This window comes from Stomoxys calcitrans, chromosome 5 (genome assembly GCF_963082655.1).
Source record: "Stomoxys calcitrans chromosome 5, idStoCalc2.1, whole genome shotgun sequence".
In the NCBI taxonomy this organism is placed as follows: Eukaryota; Metazoa; Arthropoda; class Insecta; order Diptera; family Muscidae; genus Stomoxys; species Stomoxys calcitrans.
In genome coordinates this window covers 44646014-44664841 of record NC_081556.1, presented here as the reverse complement: position 1 = coordinate 44664841, position 18828 = coordinate 44646014, and the positions used below count along the sequence as shown (strand labels likewise).

Genomic DNA, 18828 nt, shown 5'->3' with positions numbered 1-18828 from the left:
TCCAACTCTGTTCCCCCTTCTCTGGTCTATTATTAACTTTTTACAGATGGCGCAAACGCACCATAGCCGATGACATCAAGTCCTGTGACAGTTTCCTTAGAAAGGAACGTCGCCATTGTGAACAACTACGCCAAGCTGCCAAGCGTTCTGCTGATAGTTATCACTATCGTGAACGTTCCATAGATGATGGTTCCCATTACGATCCTCACTTGGATAAATATCCTCCTAACAGCTCTACCCTACGGCGCCGCGATCAACAATCACAAACACCCCAGGAGGGTGATGGCAAAAATAATACCTCAACTTTGAAACGTACCAAGAAATTGGGTGGCTTTGAAAAAGTCAAACAACTGTTTACAGGTGGTAGCGGTAATAATACCGGCTCCTCGCTGCCCGATAAAAAAGATGCCGAACGCAAGAGTATGAGCAGCAGCACCAGCAGCAGTGCCGGCACCCAACAGACCGTCAAGTCTAAGGATAAAGACAAGTACATGGTTAAGGAGGAAGAGATACGCTCCACACGTTATGCTCATCGGGGAGAGCATCGCCTAAATGGCGGTGTGGCGGTAGTTAACGGTGGCGCCGGCAGCAGCAGTAGTGGTGGCGGCCACAGCATTGGTGTGGGTACCCAAACACCAGAGAATATGCGTGAACCAAAGGTGAGTACAAAAAAAGAATTTTGATTAAGGGAAAATCCACCGAAAATAAAAACGGGCAAGGAGTCAAGGAGTCTACAGTGAAAAAAAAATTAAATTGTTGGATTTGGATCGTTGGTTAAAAAGTAGCACAAAAACAGAAAAATTTTAAAAAATTTAAAATTTTTGCAAAATCTGAAAATAAACGTTCCTTAAGTGGGTTAAAACCATTATTCGGGATGTCTGCCTATCCAAATATGGTCCGATCCAAACACTACTTACTATACCAAATTTCAGCGATATTGGGTAATAAATGTCTGTTTTATGGACAAAAACCTCAAATTGTGAGATCGGCCTATATGGCAGCTATATCCAAATATGGCCCGCTATGGCCAATTCTTTGCTGGGACATCGAAAGACCTTACAAAACTCACTGTACATAATTTCAGCAAAATCGGTCAACAAATGTGCATTTTATGTGGCCCCGCACGCACGCACATTTACTGACCGATTTTGCTGAAATTAAGGTCCCAAATCGGGAGGTCGGTCTATATGGGGGCTATGTCCAAATATGGTCCGATCTGGACCATGTACCCGGATGGTATCGATTTACCGGATGGTATTGATGTATCCGGCTGGTATCGATGTACCCGGATGGTATCAACGTCCCTCTGGTACAACTCAGTGTCTTACCACGGACAGTTGTTAAACATGTTAACAGGGACGAAATTTAGGCAGTAAATTCGTTTGAACCCGATAAAACAAAAGAACAGCTATGTGGCTATACGACTTCTTGGGATGATTAAAAAGGGCAAGGCAAGGGTGGTTTTCATCCAAAATTCAGGGTAACCACTCTTTACCCAAGGACTTCATGCCAATCAGCTTCTCATCCTTCGTCTTAAAGGATCAACAAGTAAAATGGCGTTAAGTTCGGCCCGGCTGAACTTTCATAAAAATCCTGTGAAAATTGCATACCTTATGTCCCATAGCAGTTATAACGAAATATGTTCCGATTTGGACCAAATACTAATAAGTACGAGTCATTGTTCAATTGCGTATAACAAAATATTGTTCTTTTTAGTAGCTATATCTAAAAATAAACTGATTTGAACCATATACGACATGGATGTCGAAGAGCCTAACATATGTCTCTGTGTCAAATTTCAGTGCCATCGGATTATAAATGCGCCTTTTATGGGGCCAAGACTTTAAATCGAGATATCGGTCTCTATGGCAGCTATATCCAAATGTAAACCTATTTGGGCCATAATGCAGAAGTATGTCAAGGGTTTTAACTTAACTCACTGTCCAAAATTTCGGCGACATCGGCCAATAAATGCGCCTTTTATGGGCCAAAGACCCTAAATCGAAGGATCGGTCTATATGGCAGCTATATCCAAATCTGGACCGATCTGGGCCAAATTGAAGGGAGATGTCGAGGGGCCTAACACAACTCACTGTCCCAAATTTCAGCAAAATCGGATAATAAATGTGACTTTTATGGCCCCAAGACCCCGAATCGGAGGATCGGTCTATATGGCAGCTATATCCAAATCTGGACCGATCTGAGCCAAATTGACGAAGGATGTCTAAGGGCCCAACACAACTCACTGTCTCAAAATTTCAGCAAAATCGGATAATAAATGTGGCTTTTATACGCCTTAGACCCTAAATCGGCCGATCGGTCTATATGGGGGCTATATCTAGATATAGTCCGATATAGCCCATCTTCGAACTTAACCTGCTTATGGATAAAAAAAAAGAATCTGTGCAAAGTTTCAGATCAATATCTCTATTATTGAAGACTGTAGCGTGATTTCAACAGACAGACGGACGGACATGTCTAGATGGTCTTAGATTTCTACGACGATCAAGAATATATATACTTTATAGGGTCGGAAATGGATATTTCGATGTGTTGCAAACGGAAGGACAATATGAATTTACCCCCATCCTTCGGTGGTGGGTATAAAAAGGAACTGAATGAACTCTGCTTCTGTAGAATCTCCATAGTAATGAGGGGGGGTCTTTGGCCAGAGCCGGTACACAGGATGTCTATGACAATTGTTTGGGCGATTTTCACCTGTGGATGTCTGGCGTGGACAATGGTGGCCACCACAGGATGATCGATAAGGTGCAGGGTACTGGGGCAGATCTGATAGCTGGGGCAGGGAGGAATACTCCGAGAGAAAAGCTGAATGCCATGCTCTATTTTAGACTTCTTGGCATCTGTTGGAAGATTGGTAACGAAGATTGCTCTTAGACTGAGGAAGCCATCGGGAAAAGGTGGTGTCCCATATATTTTATGAGGTACTTCACAAGGAATACAAAAAGATGCATCCCTTGTCAAACTTTTAGAAATTGCAAGGTAGCCCTCTTGGAAGCTTCATTTTAGAGGCACACGATCCTTTTATAACCAGGATTTGAAACGCTAGGTCTTATATAAGCAGCCCTTTCTAGGTTTTCCACTGGGGAGTTAGGAGCCTGGTAAACCTAAAATTTTAGGCAATATTCTGTTTTGCTGGGGGATGGATATGCGGCGTGGCGGCATGCCATTGCGGTGCCACAATATTTACCAAGGAAGTATTTCCTTGTTGACTAGTTGGACATTTTCCGAAAAAGTATCTTCAGGATGGTGGAGGGAGGGTTATCTGAACCTTCTGTGTACAAGGATGGGGCCACGGGGGCAGAAGTTTTCGTTGAGTTGCTTATGGACTCAACTCAACGGATGCAGTTCTTTTGAGGTAGATTTCTTCTAGGCGCTAAAGACACTGGAGACGATGTCGATGAGTTAGCCCAATCGTACTGCCACGATTATACGTGGAAAGGCAGGTGGCCCCGATGGCTCCAGCTTTGCACAGTGGAAAAAAAGTTTAAAATCTGCCGTTTGCGTACCGGTGCAGATAACTCTTTGAAATTTTGTAAAATCTGACCACAAATGAAGATTTGGTAGCCCAAAAAAATTTTCGAAATGCCGTGGTAACCAAATTTGGGGACCTGTCAAAAGGGGTCCAGATCACGAAGGGCCTTGAAATTTTGCATAAAATTTCCTTAACATCCTTTAAAAGCTCTAATCATTCAAAATGTCAGACATATTTTTACGGCAGTTTTTGTACAAGTTTTGGTCGATTCTATCCCACTGTGCATTGCAGCATATGAGGTCGAAAATAGTTAGAAGATGCAAGAAGCTTCTTCGAGCCAATGGGAAAAGCTCTGCTGGGTCCCGGGTCAGGAGTGGATAGCTGTTAATCGTAGATCCTGCTATGGAATCGAAGAATCCTTCCCTGTGCGAGCTTAAGGCAGGGTGGAGGCTTTCTATGATGAAGGCTTTCTATGATGAGTCTTGGCCTAGTGTTTTTGGTTGCAGGGTGACAAAGGCAATGTGACCGAGCTTATGGACAGGTGTAGCGTCTTTCAAGCGTAGATATTCCCTATCCCGAAGACACTGTAGACAATGTTGATGAGGGAGAGACGGCCCAATCAGACCTTTACGATATATGTAAACAGTCAGGCGGCATCGCGCCATATACCGCCAAGATTGTTTAAAAGCTGAATAGAGCTTAGTCGAACCATGAGGAAGCCTGTCAAGCTCTTCTGGGTTCCAGCGGAGAACAAGGCGGCCGACGAGTTGGCCAGAAATGGATCGCTAAAAAGCACTGATCGTGTTGCGGAATCTATAAGCCCTGTTTAAAAGCTGAAAAGATCTTCTTCGAATCATGGCAAAGACTGCCAAGCTTTACTGGGTTCCAGCCCATCAAGGTTCTAGCATTGTAAGGCCAAGACTGTTTTCAAGAAGCTATTTGCAGCTTGGGAAAGGCTATCAGGCTCGGCTGGGTTCCAATCCATCCAGAGATGACGGAGTCCACGAGGTTACCAGGAATGAATCACTGACAAACACGGATGTAAGCCCTCCCATGTTCCAGGTTCTTGGTAGGGTGCAACCTCTCTACGATAACCGCTTGCATGAGGTCAGGTCAGGAATGCATAGCTGACAAATACGGATCGTTCTGCGGAATCTGTGAGCCCCCCAATGTTTTAGATTCTTGGTAGAGTTCACTCTTTCTACCATAACCGCCTGAATGAGCCTTGAGCTGCAGCTGGGACAGAATAGCAAAAGCCCTTTGGCCGGATATTTCACGAAAGCCTAACTTTGCACCGCTAATAAGAGTCCTGACTGCTCATTGCAATGTCAGGTGTATGACATCGCGATGGACACAGGCAGAGGCGGACCTATGGAAGAGAAGCTGGAGACAGCCGAGCACAGAATAGCAAAAGCCCTTGGGACAGAATAGCAAAAGCCCTTTGGCCGGATATTTCACGAAAGCCTAACTTTGCATCGCTAATAAGAGTCCACACTGCTCATTGCAATGTCAGGTGTATGACATCGCAATGGACACAGGCAGAGGCGGACCCCTGGAAGAGAAGCTGGAGACAGCCGAGCACCTTTTGCGTCATTGCCCCACAATAGAAAGCAAAAGACACAGAATAATTGGTGAACACCGTTTTCGGCCAGCAATGAATCGGTGATAAGCATGAATCATGCTACGAAATCAGTGAGCCGTGTCCAAGCTTCTTGGCAGGGTACACGCTTTTTAAGATGTCCGATGTATGACGCCGTGATGAACACAGGGGGAGGCGGACTTCTGGGACGCTAGAGACAGATGAGCACCTTCTGCGTCATTGTCCCGCAATTGCAAGAAAAAGACACAGAATATTGGGTGAACACCGTTTTTGGCCAGCACTTGGTTGCTGGTGAACGTGGATCATGCTACGAAATCAGTGAGCCCTACCGTGTCCAAGCTTCTTGGCAGGATGCACGTTTTCTGCTATGACCGCACGAATGAAGCTTGAGCTGGCTGTGGAGGTTCCAGGATGAGCACTGGCTTGCTGGTGAACGTGGATCATGCTACGAAAACAGTGAGCCCTACCGTGTCCAAGCTTCTTGGCAGGGTGCATGTTTTCTACTATGACCGCGCGAATGAAGCTTGAGCTGGCTGTGGAGGTTGCAGGATGAGGATGGCCCTGAGGTCGAATATTACATAAAACAGGACATCTCTTGTCCTGCTGCAGAGGAATCATGTTTTCGGACTGCTGAAAGGAGTGTTGACTGTCCATTGCAACTACACCTCTTTAACATTGCGAATAACACATCGCACATTCTACAGAAGGCTATCACTCTTCTGCAGGATGTGCGAAGAGGGGTAGCCTTCTGCAGGATGTGCGATGACAATGAGGAGTTGGAGTTGGATGCGGTCAAGCATCTTTCTTACACTGAGCCCCAATTGTGATGATAGTATTGAGAATAATGAGTGAAGACTTTAGTCGGTGCCTGGATTCCCTCTAGCACTTGGTCCTTTTTCATTCTGGAGTTCTGTAGAGACCTGAACTGGCTACCAGGGTCATACTCTCACCCGAGTTTCACCCCGGTCCGCCTGTTTTACTACGATTTCCCGTACTTTCTTGTCTCTTTCGATAGGTTTTTTGTGTCGTTTCTGCTGTCTTGCACCTTTTTGGAGTCCTTAGTCTTCTTTTGCGTTCCTTAATCTTATTTTTGGCTTCCACCAAACACGATGGACCCTAGTTCTTCGGGTGAAGCAGCTAACAGAGATTGCGTGTGGCATCTACTCGCATGCCAGACGTTAACATGTCTACCTATGACGCTTGAACGCCTGAGTTTGAATTGTGGCGAGAACATCATAAAAAAATTCAGCTGTGGTTATCCCCTGCTAATACTGGCCACATTTGTGAGGTACTTTGCCATGTAAAAACTTCTACCATAAGCTATATCGAGCTATACCTTGCTATAGTCGATATATAGACTTATCTGCCGATTTAAGCTCTTATGTCCATAAAACAAGCATGTATTACACGACTTTGCTGAAATTTTGAGATATAAGGTTGCCCAAAAAGTAATTGCGGATTTTTCATATAGTCGGCGTTGACAAATTTTTTCACAGCTTGTGACTCTGTAATTGCATTCTTTCTTCTGTCAGTTATCAGCTGTTACTTTTAGCTTGCTTTAGAAAAAAAAGTGTAAAAAAAGTATATTTCATTAAAGTTCATTCTAAGTTTTATTAAAAATGCATTTACAAAAAATCCGCAATTACTTTTTGGGCAACCCAATATAATGTTTATTAAATAATTTTTGCTCGTGCCTGTGTGCTTAAAGATTTGTGTAAGCCACAGATATTACCACAATCCAAATCCATTGTATGTAACTTTCCATCATTTAAAATGGCAACTCAATGAAATGATTTTGGCCCATTAATAAATGTTTGTTCACCCCTCCTCTTGATAATAATTATCTCGATAATGATGAGCCCCAACACACGAAGGCTTCTTTTGATGTCTATGCATGTCGGGCAGAAGAAAATAAAAATTTATAGAAAAGTGGTTAATTTGAAAATGATTTGATTTGTGATTTTATTTAAGGGTTTTAGACACTCACCCATTCTCCATTGGCCATTTTGCCAGTTCGCACGTTTCCATATTTGAATAAGTGTCTGTCTGTCTGCCTATTTGAATTTGATGGCCATAAAGCACGGAAGTTTTACATTGGCGGGCAGACCAAAGGCCAAGCGGGCTTCCAATCGTAGAGTGTGCAAAAAAAAGAAACACTCCAAAGCTTTCAGCAGCGAATCTTCCTTTGCTCATAAGGCTTCTGTGGAATAGGTCAATGTTCGATTGGTTTGTTATTTATTTGCCTTCTTTAATGCTTTTTTGGTGAGACAAAAAAAAAAACAAAACAAAACACTTTGATGTGTAACTTTATTTGATTAACAATTTAAAAATTTTAAACCAACCGCTAAAATGAGTTCGGGTCGTTTTGCTTAGGTTTTCAGTTCAAAATAGATGATGGCTTAAGTTAGGCATACACTTGGTAACATTTTTAGATAAGAGACCGACATGTATAGCTGCCAAGAAAATGTTTAAAAAATCAGTTTAATCCCAAAACAATCAGGACCGTTGCCTTTTTTAAAAATTTTTAAATTTTTCGGATGAATGTTCTCAAATATTTAAATTTACCCTTAGATTCATAGGTTTAAGTTGCTCGATATAGCCGACTAGGTCGTGAAACCTTGTTTCAGTGGACTTGCCTCTGCTCTATGCACGATGTTGCTGAATCTTGGCCCTAAGATACGTTTCTATTGGGTTGCCCAAAAAGTAATTGCGGATTTTTTATATAGTCGGCGTTGACAAATTTTTCACAGCTTGTGACTCTGTAATTGCATTCTTTCTTCTGTCAGTTATCAGCTGTTACTTTTAGCTTGCTTTAGAAAAAAAGTGTAAAAAAAGTATATTTGATTAAAGTTCATTCTAAGTTTTATTAAAAATGCATTTACTTTCTTTTAAAAAATCCGCAATTACTTTTTGGGCAACCCAATATGAACCTCTCTTAAGTCTTTGCCATAAAGGATGCCAGACAAAAAAGACGAAAATTTTTAGCCTTCCTGAGTTAAGGAGGCCACCATAGCGCAGAGGTTAGCATATCCGCCTATGACGCTGAACGCCTGGATTCGAATCCTGGCGAGACCATCAGAAAAATATTTCAGCGGTGGTTTCCCCTCCTAATAATGGCAGCATTTGTGAGGTACTAAGCCATGTAAAACTTCTCTCCAAAGAGGTGTCGCACTGCGGCACGCCGTTCGGACTCGGCTATAAAAAGGAGTCCCCTTATCATTGAGCTTAAACTTGAATCGGACTGCACTCATTGATATGAGAGAAGTTTGCCCCTGTTCCTTAGTGGAATGTTAGGTAATGAGTAAAATTGGCATATTTGAGGTAAGGTTTTCCTGTTTTTGGTTTGAAATTTACCTTTGTGTCTCTCTTTACCACAGGAGCCAGTCTATTGTACACAATTTCAAACGGTCATATTATCAGAGCCTGGTGATTTAAAAACGTTAAAACTTTTTTCGCCCAAAGGATCTTGCCTTGGACACAATTTCCCCCGACGAATATAATATAAGTAACCTCCTCTTCTGGCGCCACATTGTCCGTTGGAGAGTTTCCCGGGAAAAATTCATCGCCCGTAATCCTAAAGGCCGAAACAGAATGAGCGCGTTGAGCTTTGTTTTTGCATGATTGCATTCTTCAACCCAACGCTCAAAAACAAGGCTCAACGCTCTCATTCTGTTTCGGTCTTAAGTGATCCGTAGTGTTACCAAAACCCATAGAGATAATCATCCCAGCAGGAAAAGGAGGCAACTTCGAGGCCTGATATCATTCCATGTTTCGCATCCGCGAGGCCTGGTCTCCGTATTCCATGTTTATATCTTTTTAACATTTAGTGGCATTGCCAGGTTACTACTTGCCTTTCACGGTAAATACATGGCCTTTATGAGGACAGAATTACTGCTTAAAAATATCAGAAGTCCAATAGGCACTCACATCTGCCCCATATATTTTATGGGGTTCGTCAGAAAGAATTCATAAAAACAGCAGAGCCATGGCTTGGCAAACTTTTAGAAGTTGTCTAGAAGTCCTCGGGGAAGCTTCATTTTATAAGGAATACGGCCCTTCTATTAGAAGGCTTCGAAGCGCTGTTATCAGCCTGATTTAAGCAACTAGTTTCCGAACTGGGATCTTTCTTTTCTTCAGTATTAGCCCCGATTTATCACGATTGAATACGATTGAATAAGGACGCACAGTGGGATAGAATCTATAAAAACTATTAACAAAAAAAAATCTGCCGTTTGACAACGGGTAGAGATATCTCTTGCCCAGGTTCCAAATTGGAATGTTCATGAGCAAATTTGCCTTTGCAGAGATATCTCCTGAAATTCTAAGTGATTCAAACTGAGGTGTTGAATAGACCATTAGCAATGCCTTCTAAGGCCTAAGGTGGACCGGGAGCGTCTTGGCAGGCCCCTAAAGTTGGTCACCTCGGCATTTCGTTTCATGTGTTAATCTATTTTCTTTTTTTACTGGATTGTTCTCAAAAATCCATCTAGAGGGCTACAAAATCTATTCTAATCTCGGGGATTTTCGACTGTAATTTTTATTCCCTCCACCATAGGAGGAGGGTATACTAATTTCGTCATTCTGTTTGTAACTCCTCGAAATATATGTCAAAAACCCATGTCCGTTTTTGCACAAATTCTTTTTTTTTTTGTCCATAAGCAGGTTAAGTTCGAAGATGGGCAATATCGGACTATATCTTGATATAGCCCCCACATAGACCGATCCGCCGATATATGGTCTTAGGCCCATAAAAGCCACATTTATTATCCGATTTTGTTGAAATTTGGGACAGTGAGTTGCGTTAGGCCCTTCGACATCCTTTGTCAATTTGGCTCAGATCGGTCCAGATTTGGTTATAGCTGCCATATAGACCGATCCTCCGATTTGGGGTCTTAGGCCCATAAAATCCACAATTATTATCCGCTTTTGCTGAAATTTGGGACAGTGAGTTGTGTTAGGCCCTTCGACATTCTTCTGCAATATGGCTCAGATCGGTTCAGATTTGGATATATCTTCCATATAGACCGATCTCTCGATTTACGGTCTTAGGCCCATAAAAGCCACATTTATTATCCGATTTTGCTGAAATTTGGGACAGTGAGTTGTCTTAGACCCTTCGACATCCTTCTGCAGTATGGCACAGATCGGTCCAGATTTGGATATAGCTGCCACATAGACCGATCTCTCGGTTTTAGGTTTTGGGCCCCTAAAGGGCGCATTTATTTTCCGATTTAGCTGAAATTTGGGACAGTGAGTTGTGTTAGGCCCCTCGACATACTTCTTCAATTAAGCCCAGATCGGTCTATATTTGGATATAGCCCCCATATAGACCGATCCTCCGATTTAGGGTCTTAAGCCCATAAAAGCCACATTTATTTTCTGATTATGCTGAAATTTGGGACAGTGATTTGTCTTAGACCCTTCGACATTTTCTTCAATTTGGCTTAGATCGGCCCAGATTTGGATATAGCTGTCATATAGACCGATCTGAAGATTAAGAGTCTTAGGCCCGTAAAAGCCACATTTATTATCCGATTTTGCTGAAATTTGGGACAATGAGTTGTCTTAGGCCCTTCGACATCTGTCTTCAATTTGCCTCTGATCGGTTCAGATTTGGATATAGCTGCCATATAGACCAATTTCTCGATTTAAGGTTTTGGGCCCGAAATTTAAGACCGATTTCGCCGAAATTTAAGACAGTGATTTATGTTAGGGTTTTCGTCATCCATATCGTATATGGTTCTGCAGCTACTGTACTTATTAGTATTTGATCCAAATCGAAACATATTTGCTATGGGTCATAAGGTATGCAAGTTTCACCGGATTTTGATGAAAGGTGGTTTACATATATCTCCGAGGTGGTGGTTATCCAAAGGTCGGCCCGGTCGAACTTAACGCATTTTTACTAGTTTCAATTGAATTTATTTTATAATTCTTTTATATAATTTTTTTCTTATTTTATTTGCTTCAAGCTGCTTTTCAATACATAATGGTTTTTTACAAACTTCCTGTTGTTTTATTAAGCATCCACTTTTAGTGATTTCCAAATTCGTTCTAGCCCACTTAGATTGTTATTTTCTTACCTTCTTTTTAAGCATTGAAATGCTAATATATTTCACTCGTCATGGGAAGCTGATAATTATGGAATATTGTTTTTTTTCGTGATCGATTTTTTTTTTTTCTTGACTTCTATTTGTGTATGGGACCGCCGCCGCTCATTAGTGTTTGTGGCTGATGTTTATTTTATTCTATTATTTCAGCTACTTAAAAGTCGGCATATTGGCATAACAAAATTCTAATTATTTGAAACCTTTTTAACTTGTTATGAAATCCATTTTGGTTCTGCTACTTTGGATTCGCAGTGGTCACTTCAAAAGTCGAAATGATTGTTGAAAATCGATAATTTGAATTTCTTATTATTTAATCTTGAAAATGTAGCTAAAAATATGCCAAACAGAGGTAGTTAAGAATAGCTGGTAGTAGACATTACCATGGAGAGGGGCATATCAATTGTATTCATCCATCCACCTATTCATTTGTCTGTCGAAAGTATGGAAATTTTCAGACTAAAGACTAAAATCTAGACTAAATTCAGACTAAAGACTAAAATCCAGCTGCTAGCTAAATCGTTCAAATCGCCCCATGCTTAGATAATGTTTCCTCATAAACCGATCTACCGATTTGACTTAATAAGCGACTTAAATTTTGACCCTGCTAAATTTTGAGTATGGGCCAAATCGCTTCATTATCTGATTATCTTCCATAAAAACTGCCTAGTTACCCCTGTTTTTTCCCCTTCCAGAAATAATATCACAATTTTCATCCCTACATTGTCAACGACATTCCATCTTTGACAATTTTAATGCCAATTAAATTTGAATTGGCTCATTAATTAATCGGCTTTTTGGCAATTAAAAAAAAGTTTTATACGTACTTAAGGTTATTACCAAAGTCATTTACATTTCATAATAACGGCCAGGCGTTGATTGCTTTTGGTCATCTTGTAAATAAAATTCAACTAAGGGGTTTATTGAACCTCCAAGCGAACTGAAAACGGTAGGACCATGAGCTTGGGTAAAGATCCTCTTAAGAAATCTACAAAACAAAATTATTTTTTTGACTTTAAATCTTTTCCTTTCCTTGAAAGCCTATGCTTCCGCATACAGGCTTTCAAATTTGTGAAAAATTAGCAGAAAATCAGAAGATCAACTTCATAATTTATGACAATTCCTATAAAATATAAACCAGGAGGCGTAGTAACACACCTCCCCTTGATGGGCTTCCTCTGGACCAAAGTCATGTGGGGCTATTGTCACCTCACAGCCATGTAATTTTATGCCATTTTTTGTGGCATGGATATGGAACTTCATAGCATGTGCAAAGGTTACAGCAACTTCATACTCCTTGTTGTCCACATCCTCCTTCTTCCGCAAAACAACAATGAAAACCCAAAAGGGTGTCAATATGTCAACTTGGGCATGTTGCATAACTTTCAAGATCATGTCTGTCTTCTGGCATGAAGCCCAACAGCAAGCAACGCAAGAAAAGGCAAGCAACACCGTGGAAAAACAAGTCAACGACCACAACTTCAGCTAAGGCTATGTTATGTAAGGCAATTTTTTTCACGCCTCCACACAAAGCGCAGTTAAACGCTGCTCGACCACGATGATGATGATGAGGACGACGACACATGCTATACTCGTAAAGATAAAGGCCCAGGCATTAAAGAAGCCATGGCCATAAGGAAGATATTCTCATATGGCACCATATACACCAATCTGAGATGTGTGACTTGCGCCTCATAGCTTGCATAGCTGCAGTTTGGTGGAAGTCTGCCTGTGCTCGATGATGAGCTGGTGATGGCATCTTTATTCATTCATTTCTTGTCAGGCCATTCATGCTAATAGCGGCACTTTAGATTTTTCTTTCGTTTTTGGATTTTTTTGCTTTGTCTCTCTGACTCAGCCTCCTTTTTGGTTGCTTGATTTCGTCTACTCTATTTCAAGGAGCTTCCTTATAGTTTTTTATTGCCTTTATTACTAGGAGCTTTTCCGTCTGTCCTTCCAACTGCCATGTGTCCATCACTACTCATATGGCGGTGGTGTACCTGAGGTAGATATCCATAGGTAAAAAGTTCAGTGGTCTAGTAACAGAAGAACAATCGTTATGTACACTGTAAGATAATCAAATAAGTCAGGCTTGAACACTATAACTCTTAGTTATTTTCAAGAAAAAAGATCCTAAAGATCCTATCCCAAGAGATTAAGAATAAAAAAAAACCTCTCCCAAAGGAAAGAGTACTAAAACTACCTATCACAAGGGAAAATGTTTAAAATTTCCTTTTTAAAACGGAGAGAGTACTAAAATCATCTTCCCCAAAGGAAAGAATACTAAAACCATCCTTCAAAAGGGAAAGAGTACTAAAAATTACTAAAAAAAAGTACTTCCAGAAAATAGTACTAAAACTACCTTTACCAAAGTAAAAGAGTAGTAAAACTATCTTTTCCATGGAAAAGAGTAGTAAAACTATCTTTTCCATGGAAAATAGTACTAAAACTACTTTTTCTAAGAGAAAGAATATTAAATCAACCTTTTCCAAGAGAATGAGAACTTAAATCGCCTATGCCAAGAAAACAAGTAATAAAACTAAATTTTCCAAGGAAAATAGTACTAAAACTTCCCTTCTCTAAGGGAAAGAGTACTCAAACCACTCCTTCCCAAGGGAAAGAGCACTCCAACTACCTTTCCCAAGAGAAAGAGTACTAAAATTAACCCTCCCAAGAGAATGAGAACTTAAATCGCCTATGTCAAGGAAACAAGTAATAAAACTACATTTTCCAAGGAAAATAGTACTAAAACTTCCCTTCTCCAAGGGAAAGGGTACTCAAACCACCCCTTTTCAAAGAGCACTCCAACTACTTTTCCCAAGAGAAGAGTACTAAATTTAACTTTCCCAAGAGAATGAGAACTAAAATTACCTATCCCAAAGAAGCAAGAGACATGACTTAATTTTCCAAGGAAAAGAGTACTAAAACAAGCCTTTTCCTAGGGAAGGAATACTCCAATTACCCTTTCGCAAGGGAAAGAGGAGTAGGAGTAGTCCCAAAGGAAAGAATACTAAAACTACTAAAAAAAAAAACCTTCAAGAAAAATTACTAAAACTACCTTTCCCACAGGAAAAGAGTTCTAAAACTATCTTTTTCAAGGGAAGGTGTACTAAAACTAACTTTCTCAGGGGAAGGAGTACTAAAACTACCATTCTCAACAAGAAAGAAAACTTAAACTACCTTTCCCAAAAGAAAGAGTACAAAAATCAACTTTCTCAAGAAAACGTTGTCAAAAAGTTCCTTTCCTAGGGGAAAGAGCATTAAAACTACACTTTTCCAAGGAAAAGGGTGCTAAAACTAATTTTTCCAAGGGAAAATCCCTAAAACTACACTTTTCAAGGAAAAAAATACTAAACCTACCTTTCCCAAGGGACATGTACCAAAACTAAATTTTCCAGGGGAAAGAGTACTAAAACTACTCTTTCCTATGGGAAAAAGTACTAAAAGGTGATTTTTTTGAGGTTAGGATTTTCATGCATTAGTATTTGACAGATCACGTGGGATTTCAGACATGGTGTGAAAGAGAAAGATGCTCAGTATGCTTTGACATTTCATCATGAATAGACTTACTAACGAGCAACGCTTGCAAATCATTGAATTTTATTACCAAAATCAGTGTTCGGTTCGAAATGTGTTCATTCATGTGTTCAGCGATGAGGCTCATTTCTGGTTGAATGGCTACGTAAATAAGCAAAATTGCCGCATTTGGAGTGAAGAGCAACCAGAAGCCGTTCAAGAACTGCCCATGCATCCCGAAAAATGCACTGTTTGGTGTGGTTTGTACGCTGGTGGAATCATTGGACCGTATTTTTTCAAAGATGCTGTTGGACGCAACGTTACGGTGAATGAACACATTTCGAACCGAACACTGATTTTGGTAATAAAATTCAATGATTTGCAAGCGTTGCTCGTTAGTAAGTCTATTCATGATGAAATGTCAAAGCATACTGAGCATCTTTCTCTTTGACACCATGTCTGAAATCCCACGTGATCTGTCAAATACTAATGCATGAAAATCCTAACCTCAAAAAAATCACCCTTTAGAAATACCCTTTCTTAGGGGAACGAATAATAAAACTACCCTCTTCTTTGGAAAATTGTACTAAACCTACCCTTTCCTATGGGAAATAGTACTAAAACTACCTTTCCCAAGGAAAAGAGTACTAAAACTACCTTTGCCAAGAGAAAGAGTACTAAGCCTACCTTTCCCAAAGACGCAAATAATAAAACTACATTTTCCAAGGAAAAGAGTACTAAAACAACGCTTTTCATGAAAAAGTGTGCTAAAACAACCCTTTTCCAAGGGAAAAAGTACTTTAAATACCATTTCCCAAGGGAAAAAGTACTTCAATTACCCTTTCCCAAGGGAACGAGTACTCCAACTACCCCTTCCCAAGGGAAACTACTACCCTTTCTCAAGGGAAAGAGTATTAAAACTTCCTTTTCCAAGGATAGAAGGACTAAACCTACCTTTCCCAAAAGAAAGAGTACTCAAACTGCCCTTTCCCAAAGACAAGAGTACTAATACTACATTTTCCCAGAAAAAATCCCAAGGAAAAGATTACTAAAAGTCCGTTTTCTAAGGGAAATAGTACTAAAACTACCTTTCCCTAGGAAATGAGTACTAAAATTACTTTTTCCAAAGGAACAAGTACTAAAACCACATTTTCCAAGTGAAAGAGTACTAAAACTACACTCTCTCAAGGGAAAAAGTAATAAGACTACCCTTTCCCAAAAGAGAAAGAGTACTAAAGCTACCCTTTCCTAAGGGAAAGAGTACTAAAGCTACCCTTTCCCAAGAGAATGAGTACCAAAACTACTCTCTCCCAAGGGTAAAGTACTAAAACTACCCTTTCCCAAGAGAAAGAGTACTAAAACCACCTTTCCCAAGAAATTGACCAATTAAGTTACCTTTTCCAAGTTAAAACCACGCTTTCCTAAGGGAAGGAGTACTAAAACTACCTTTTCCCAAAGGAGAAAGTACTAAAACTACCTTTTCCAAAGGGAAAACGTACTAAAACTACTTTTCCCAAGGGAAAGAGCTCTAAAACTACCTTTCGCGAGGGAAAGAGTACTAAAACTACCTTTCCCAGAGGAAAGAGTACTAAAACTACCTATCTAAAGGAAAAGAGTGCAAAAACAATCCTTTCCAAGGGAAAGAGTACCAAAACTACCTTTCCAAGGGAGAGAGTACTTAAACTTCATTTTCCAAGGGGCAGAGTACTAAAACTATCTTTCCAAAGGGAAGAGCATTAGAACAACCTTTTTCCATGGAGAGAATGCTATAACTACCTTTTGCAAGGGAATAAGTACTAAAACCCCCTTTCCAAGGGAAATAGTACCAAAACTACCTTTAATTGGAAAGAGTACAAAAACTTTCTAAGGGGCAGAGTACTAAAACTATCTTCCTAAAGGTAATGAGTACTAAAACTATAATTTGCCAAGGGAAAAAGTACCAAGACTACCATTCCCAAGGTAAGAAGAACTAAAACTTCTTTTTTCAATGGAAAGAGCACTAAAACCAACCTTCCCAAGGGCACTAAAATCACCTTTCCCAAGGAATTGACCAATTAAATTACCTTTTTCAAGTTATAACAACTAAACCCAAATTTTCCAGGGGAAAGATTACCAAAACTTTCTTAAGTGAAGGAGTACTAAAACTACCTTTTCCCAAGGGAGAAAGTACTAACACTACCTTTTTCTAAGGAAAAGAGTACTAAAATTACTTTTCCCAAGGGAAAGATTACTAAAACTACATTTCCAAAGGGAAAAGTCCTAAAACTACCTTTCGCAAGGAAGAGAGTACTAATTCTACCTTTCCCAAAGGAAGTATGTACTAAAACACATTTCAAAAGGAAAAGAGTGCTTAAACAAACTTTCCCAAGGGAAAGAGTACCAAAACTATCTTTTCAAAGGGAGAGAGCATTTAAACTTCCTTTACCAAGGGGCAGAGTACTAAAACTACCTTTCCAAAGGGTAGAGCATTAGAACAACTTTTTTCCATGGAAATAATGCTATAACTACCTTTTGCAAGGGAATTAGTACTAAAACCCCTTTTCCGAGGGATGGAGTACTAAAACTACCTTTACTTGAAAAGAGTACAAAATCTTCCTTTTCATAGGGAAGGAGTACTAAGTCTACTAGATTTTTAAATAGCTGCCATATAGACCGATCCGCTGATTTAGGCCCATAAAGCCACATTTATTATCCGATTTCGCCGAAATTTGGGACTGTAAATTGTGTTAGGCCTTTCGACATCTTCTTTTAATTTGGCTCAGATCGGTTCAGATTTGGATATAGCTGCCATATAGACCGATCTCTCGATTTAAGGTTTTGGGGCCATAAAAGGCGCATTTATTGTCCGATTTTGCTAGAATTTGGGACAGTGAGTTGTGTAATGCTCTTCGACATTTTTCTGCAACTTGAACCAAATCGGTTCGGATTTAAATATAGCTGCCATAAAGACCGATATCTCGATTTAAACACTTGGCCCCATAAAAGGCGCATTTATAATCCGATTTCACTGAAATTTGACACAGTGACTTATGTTAGGCTTTTCGACCTATGTGTCGTATATGGTTCAGATCGGTTTGTTTTCAGATAAAGCTATTAAAAAGAGCCATATTTTGTTATACACAACTGAACAATTACTTGTAATTATTAGAATTTGGTCCAAATCGGAACATATTTCGATATAGCTGCTATGTGGGCATATGTGGTATGCATTTTTCATCGGATTTTGACGAGAGGTGGTTTACATATATACCCAAGGTGGTGGGTATCCAAAGTTCGGCCCGGCTGAACTTACCGCCTTTTCACTTGTTTAAAGCCGAAAGTGTACTAAAATTGAACTTTCCCAAAGGAAATGGTACCAAAATTTTCCTTGCTCAAAGATAATTGTATCAATGCTACTTTTTCCCATGAGAAAGTGCATTAAGATTCCCTTTTCCAAGGGAAATGTATTGATTCACAAAATTGTTAGCCTAGCAGCTTTTAGATTTGTGATTTCTGGACCTCAACTTGCACATATTTTTATTTACGGCAGTGTATTCCATGTCATTAGTTCATTTGTGTGTATGCAACATTGTTGTGGGTTAACATGAGAAGTCAGTGCAATGAGTGGCAGCTGTCATTCAATGCTTGAATAGCCTTACCTGTGAAATCGCCTCCTTGAAGTATGATTTTCCAGAGTCACAGGAAAAATTAGGAATTCCAATGGTGCCATAATGTCTGGATGAAAAATTAATACCATAATGAAAAAAAATGTTGCTTAAAAAAAATTATACTTAAGTCTTTAATGATCTAATCCTACAGATATTTCAAACAAGAGCTTATTCCTGTATTCACCGACATTATACTGAGCTTAATCATTCTCTATCCGGGATTTCGGTTTAAGCTTAAGAATTCATGTTACACCCAATATGCCATACAATCTTGTGGCTATAACCAAATGGAATCTTTAATGTCATGGAAGCAGGTGTAAGTACCCAGGTCCAATCGTTCAGCCAAATCAACAAAATTTCTGAAAACAAAACTTTGACACCGAATTGCCTCCGAGTAGTGGCCTCCAGAAGATACATTTTGCCCAATTCTTCATTTCCTCTTGTTCGTAGAGCACTTCTTGA

At 39.9% G+C, this 18828-nt stretch overlaps 1 protein-coding gene across 1 annotated transcript in view; it reads left to right on the top strand.

Annotated features, from left to right (window-relative positions):
* Positions 1–18828, top strand: part of LOC106094838 (serine-rich adhesin for platelets) — a 308197-nt gene that overhangs the window by 248613 nt on the left and 40756 nt on the right. Inside the window, exon 4 of the mRNA XM_059368852.1 lies at positions 47–659. Coding sequence (XP_059224835.1) covers positions 47–659 — 613 coding nt within the window. The remainder of the gene's footprint in view (positions 1–46; positions 660–18828) is intronic.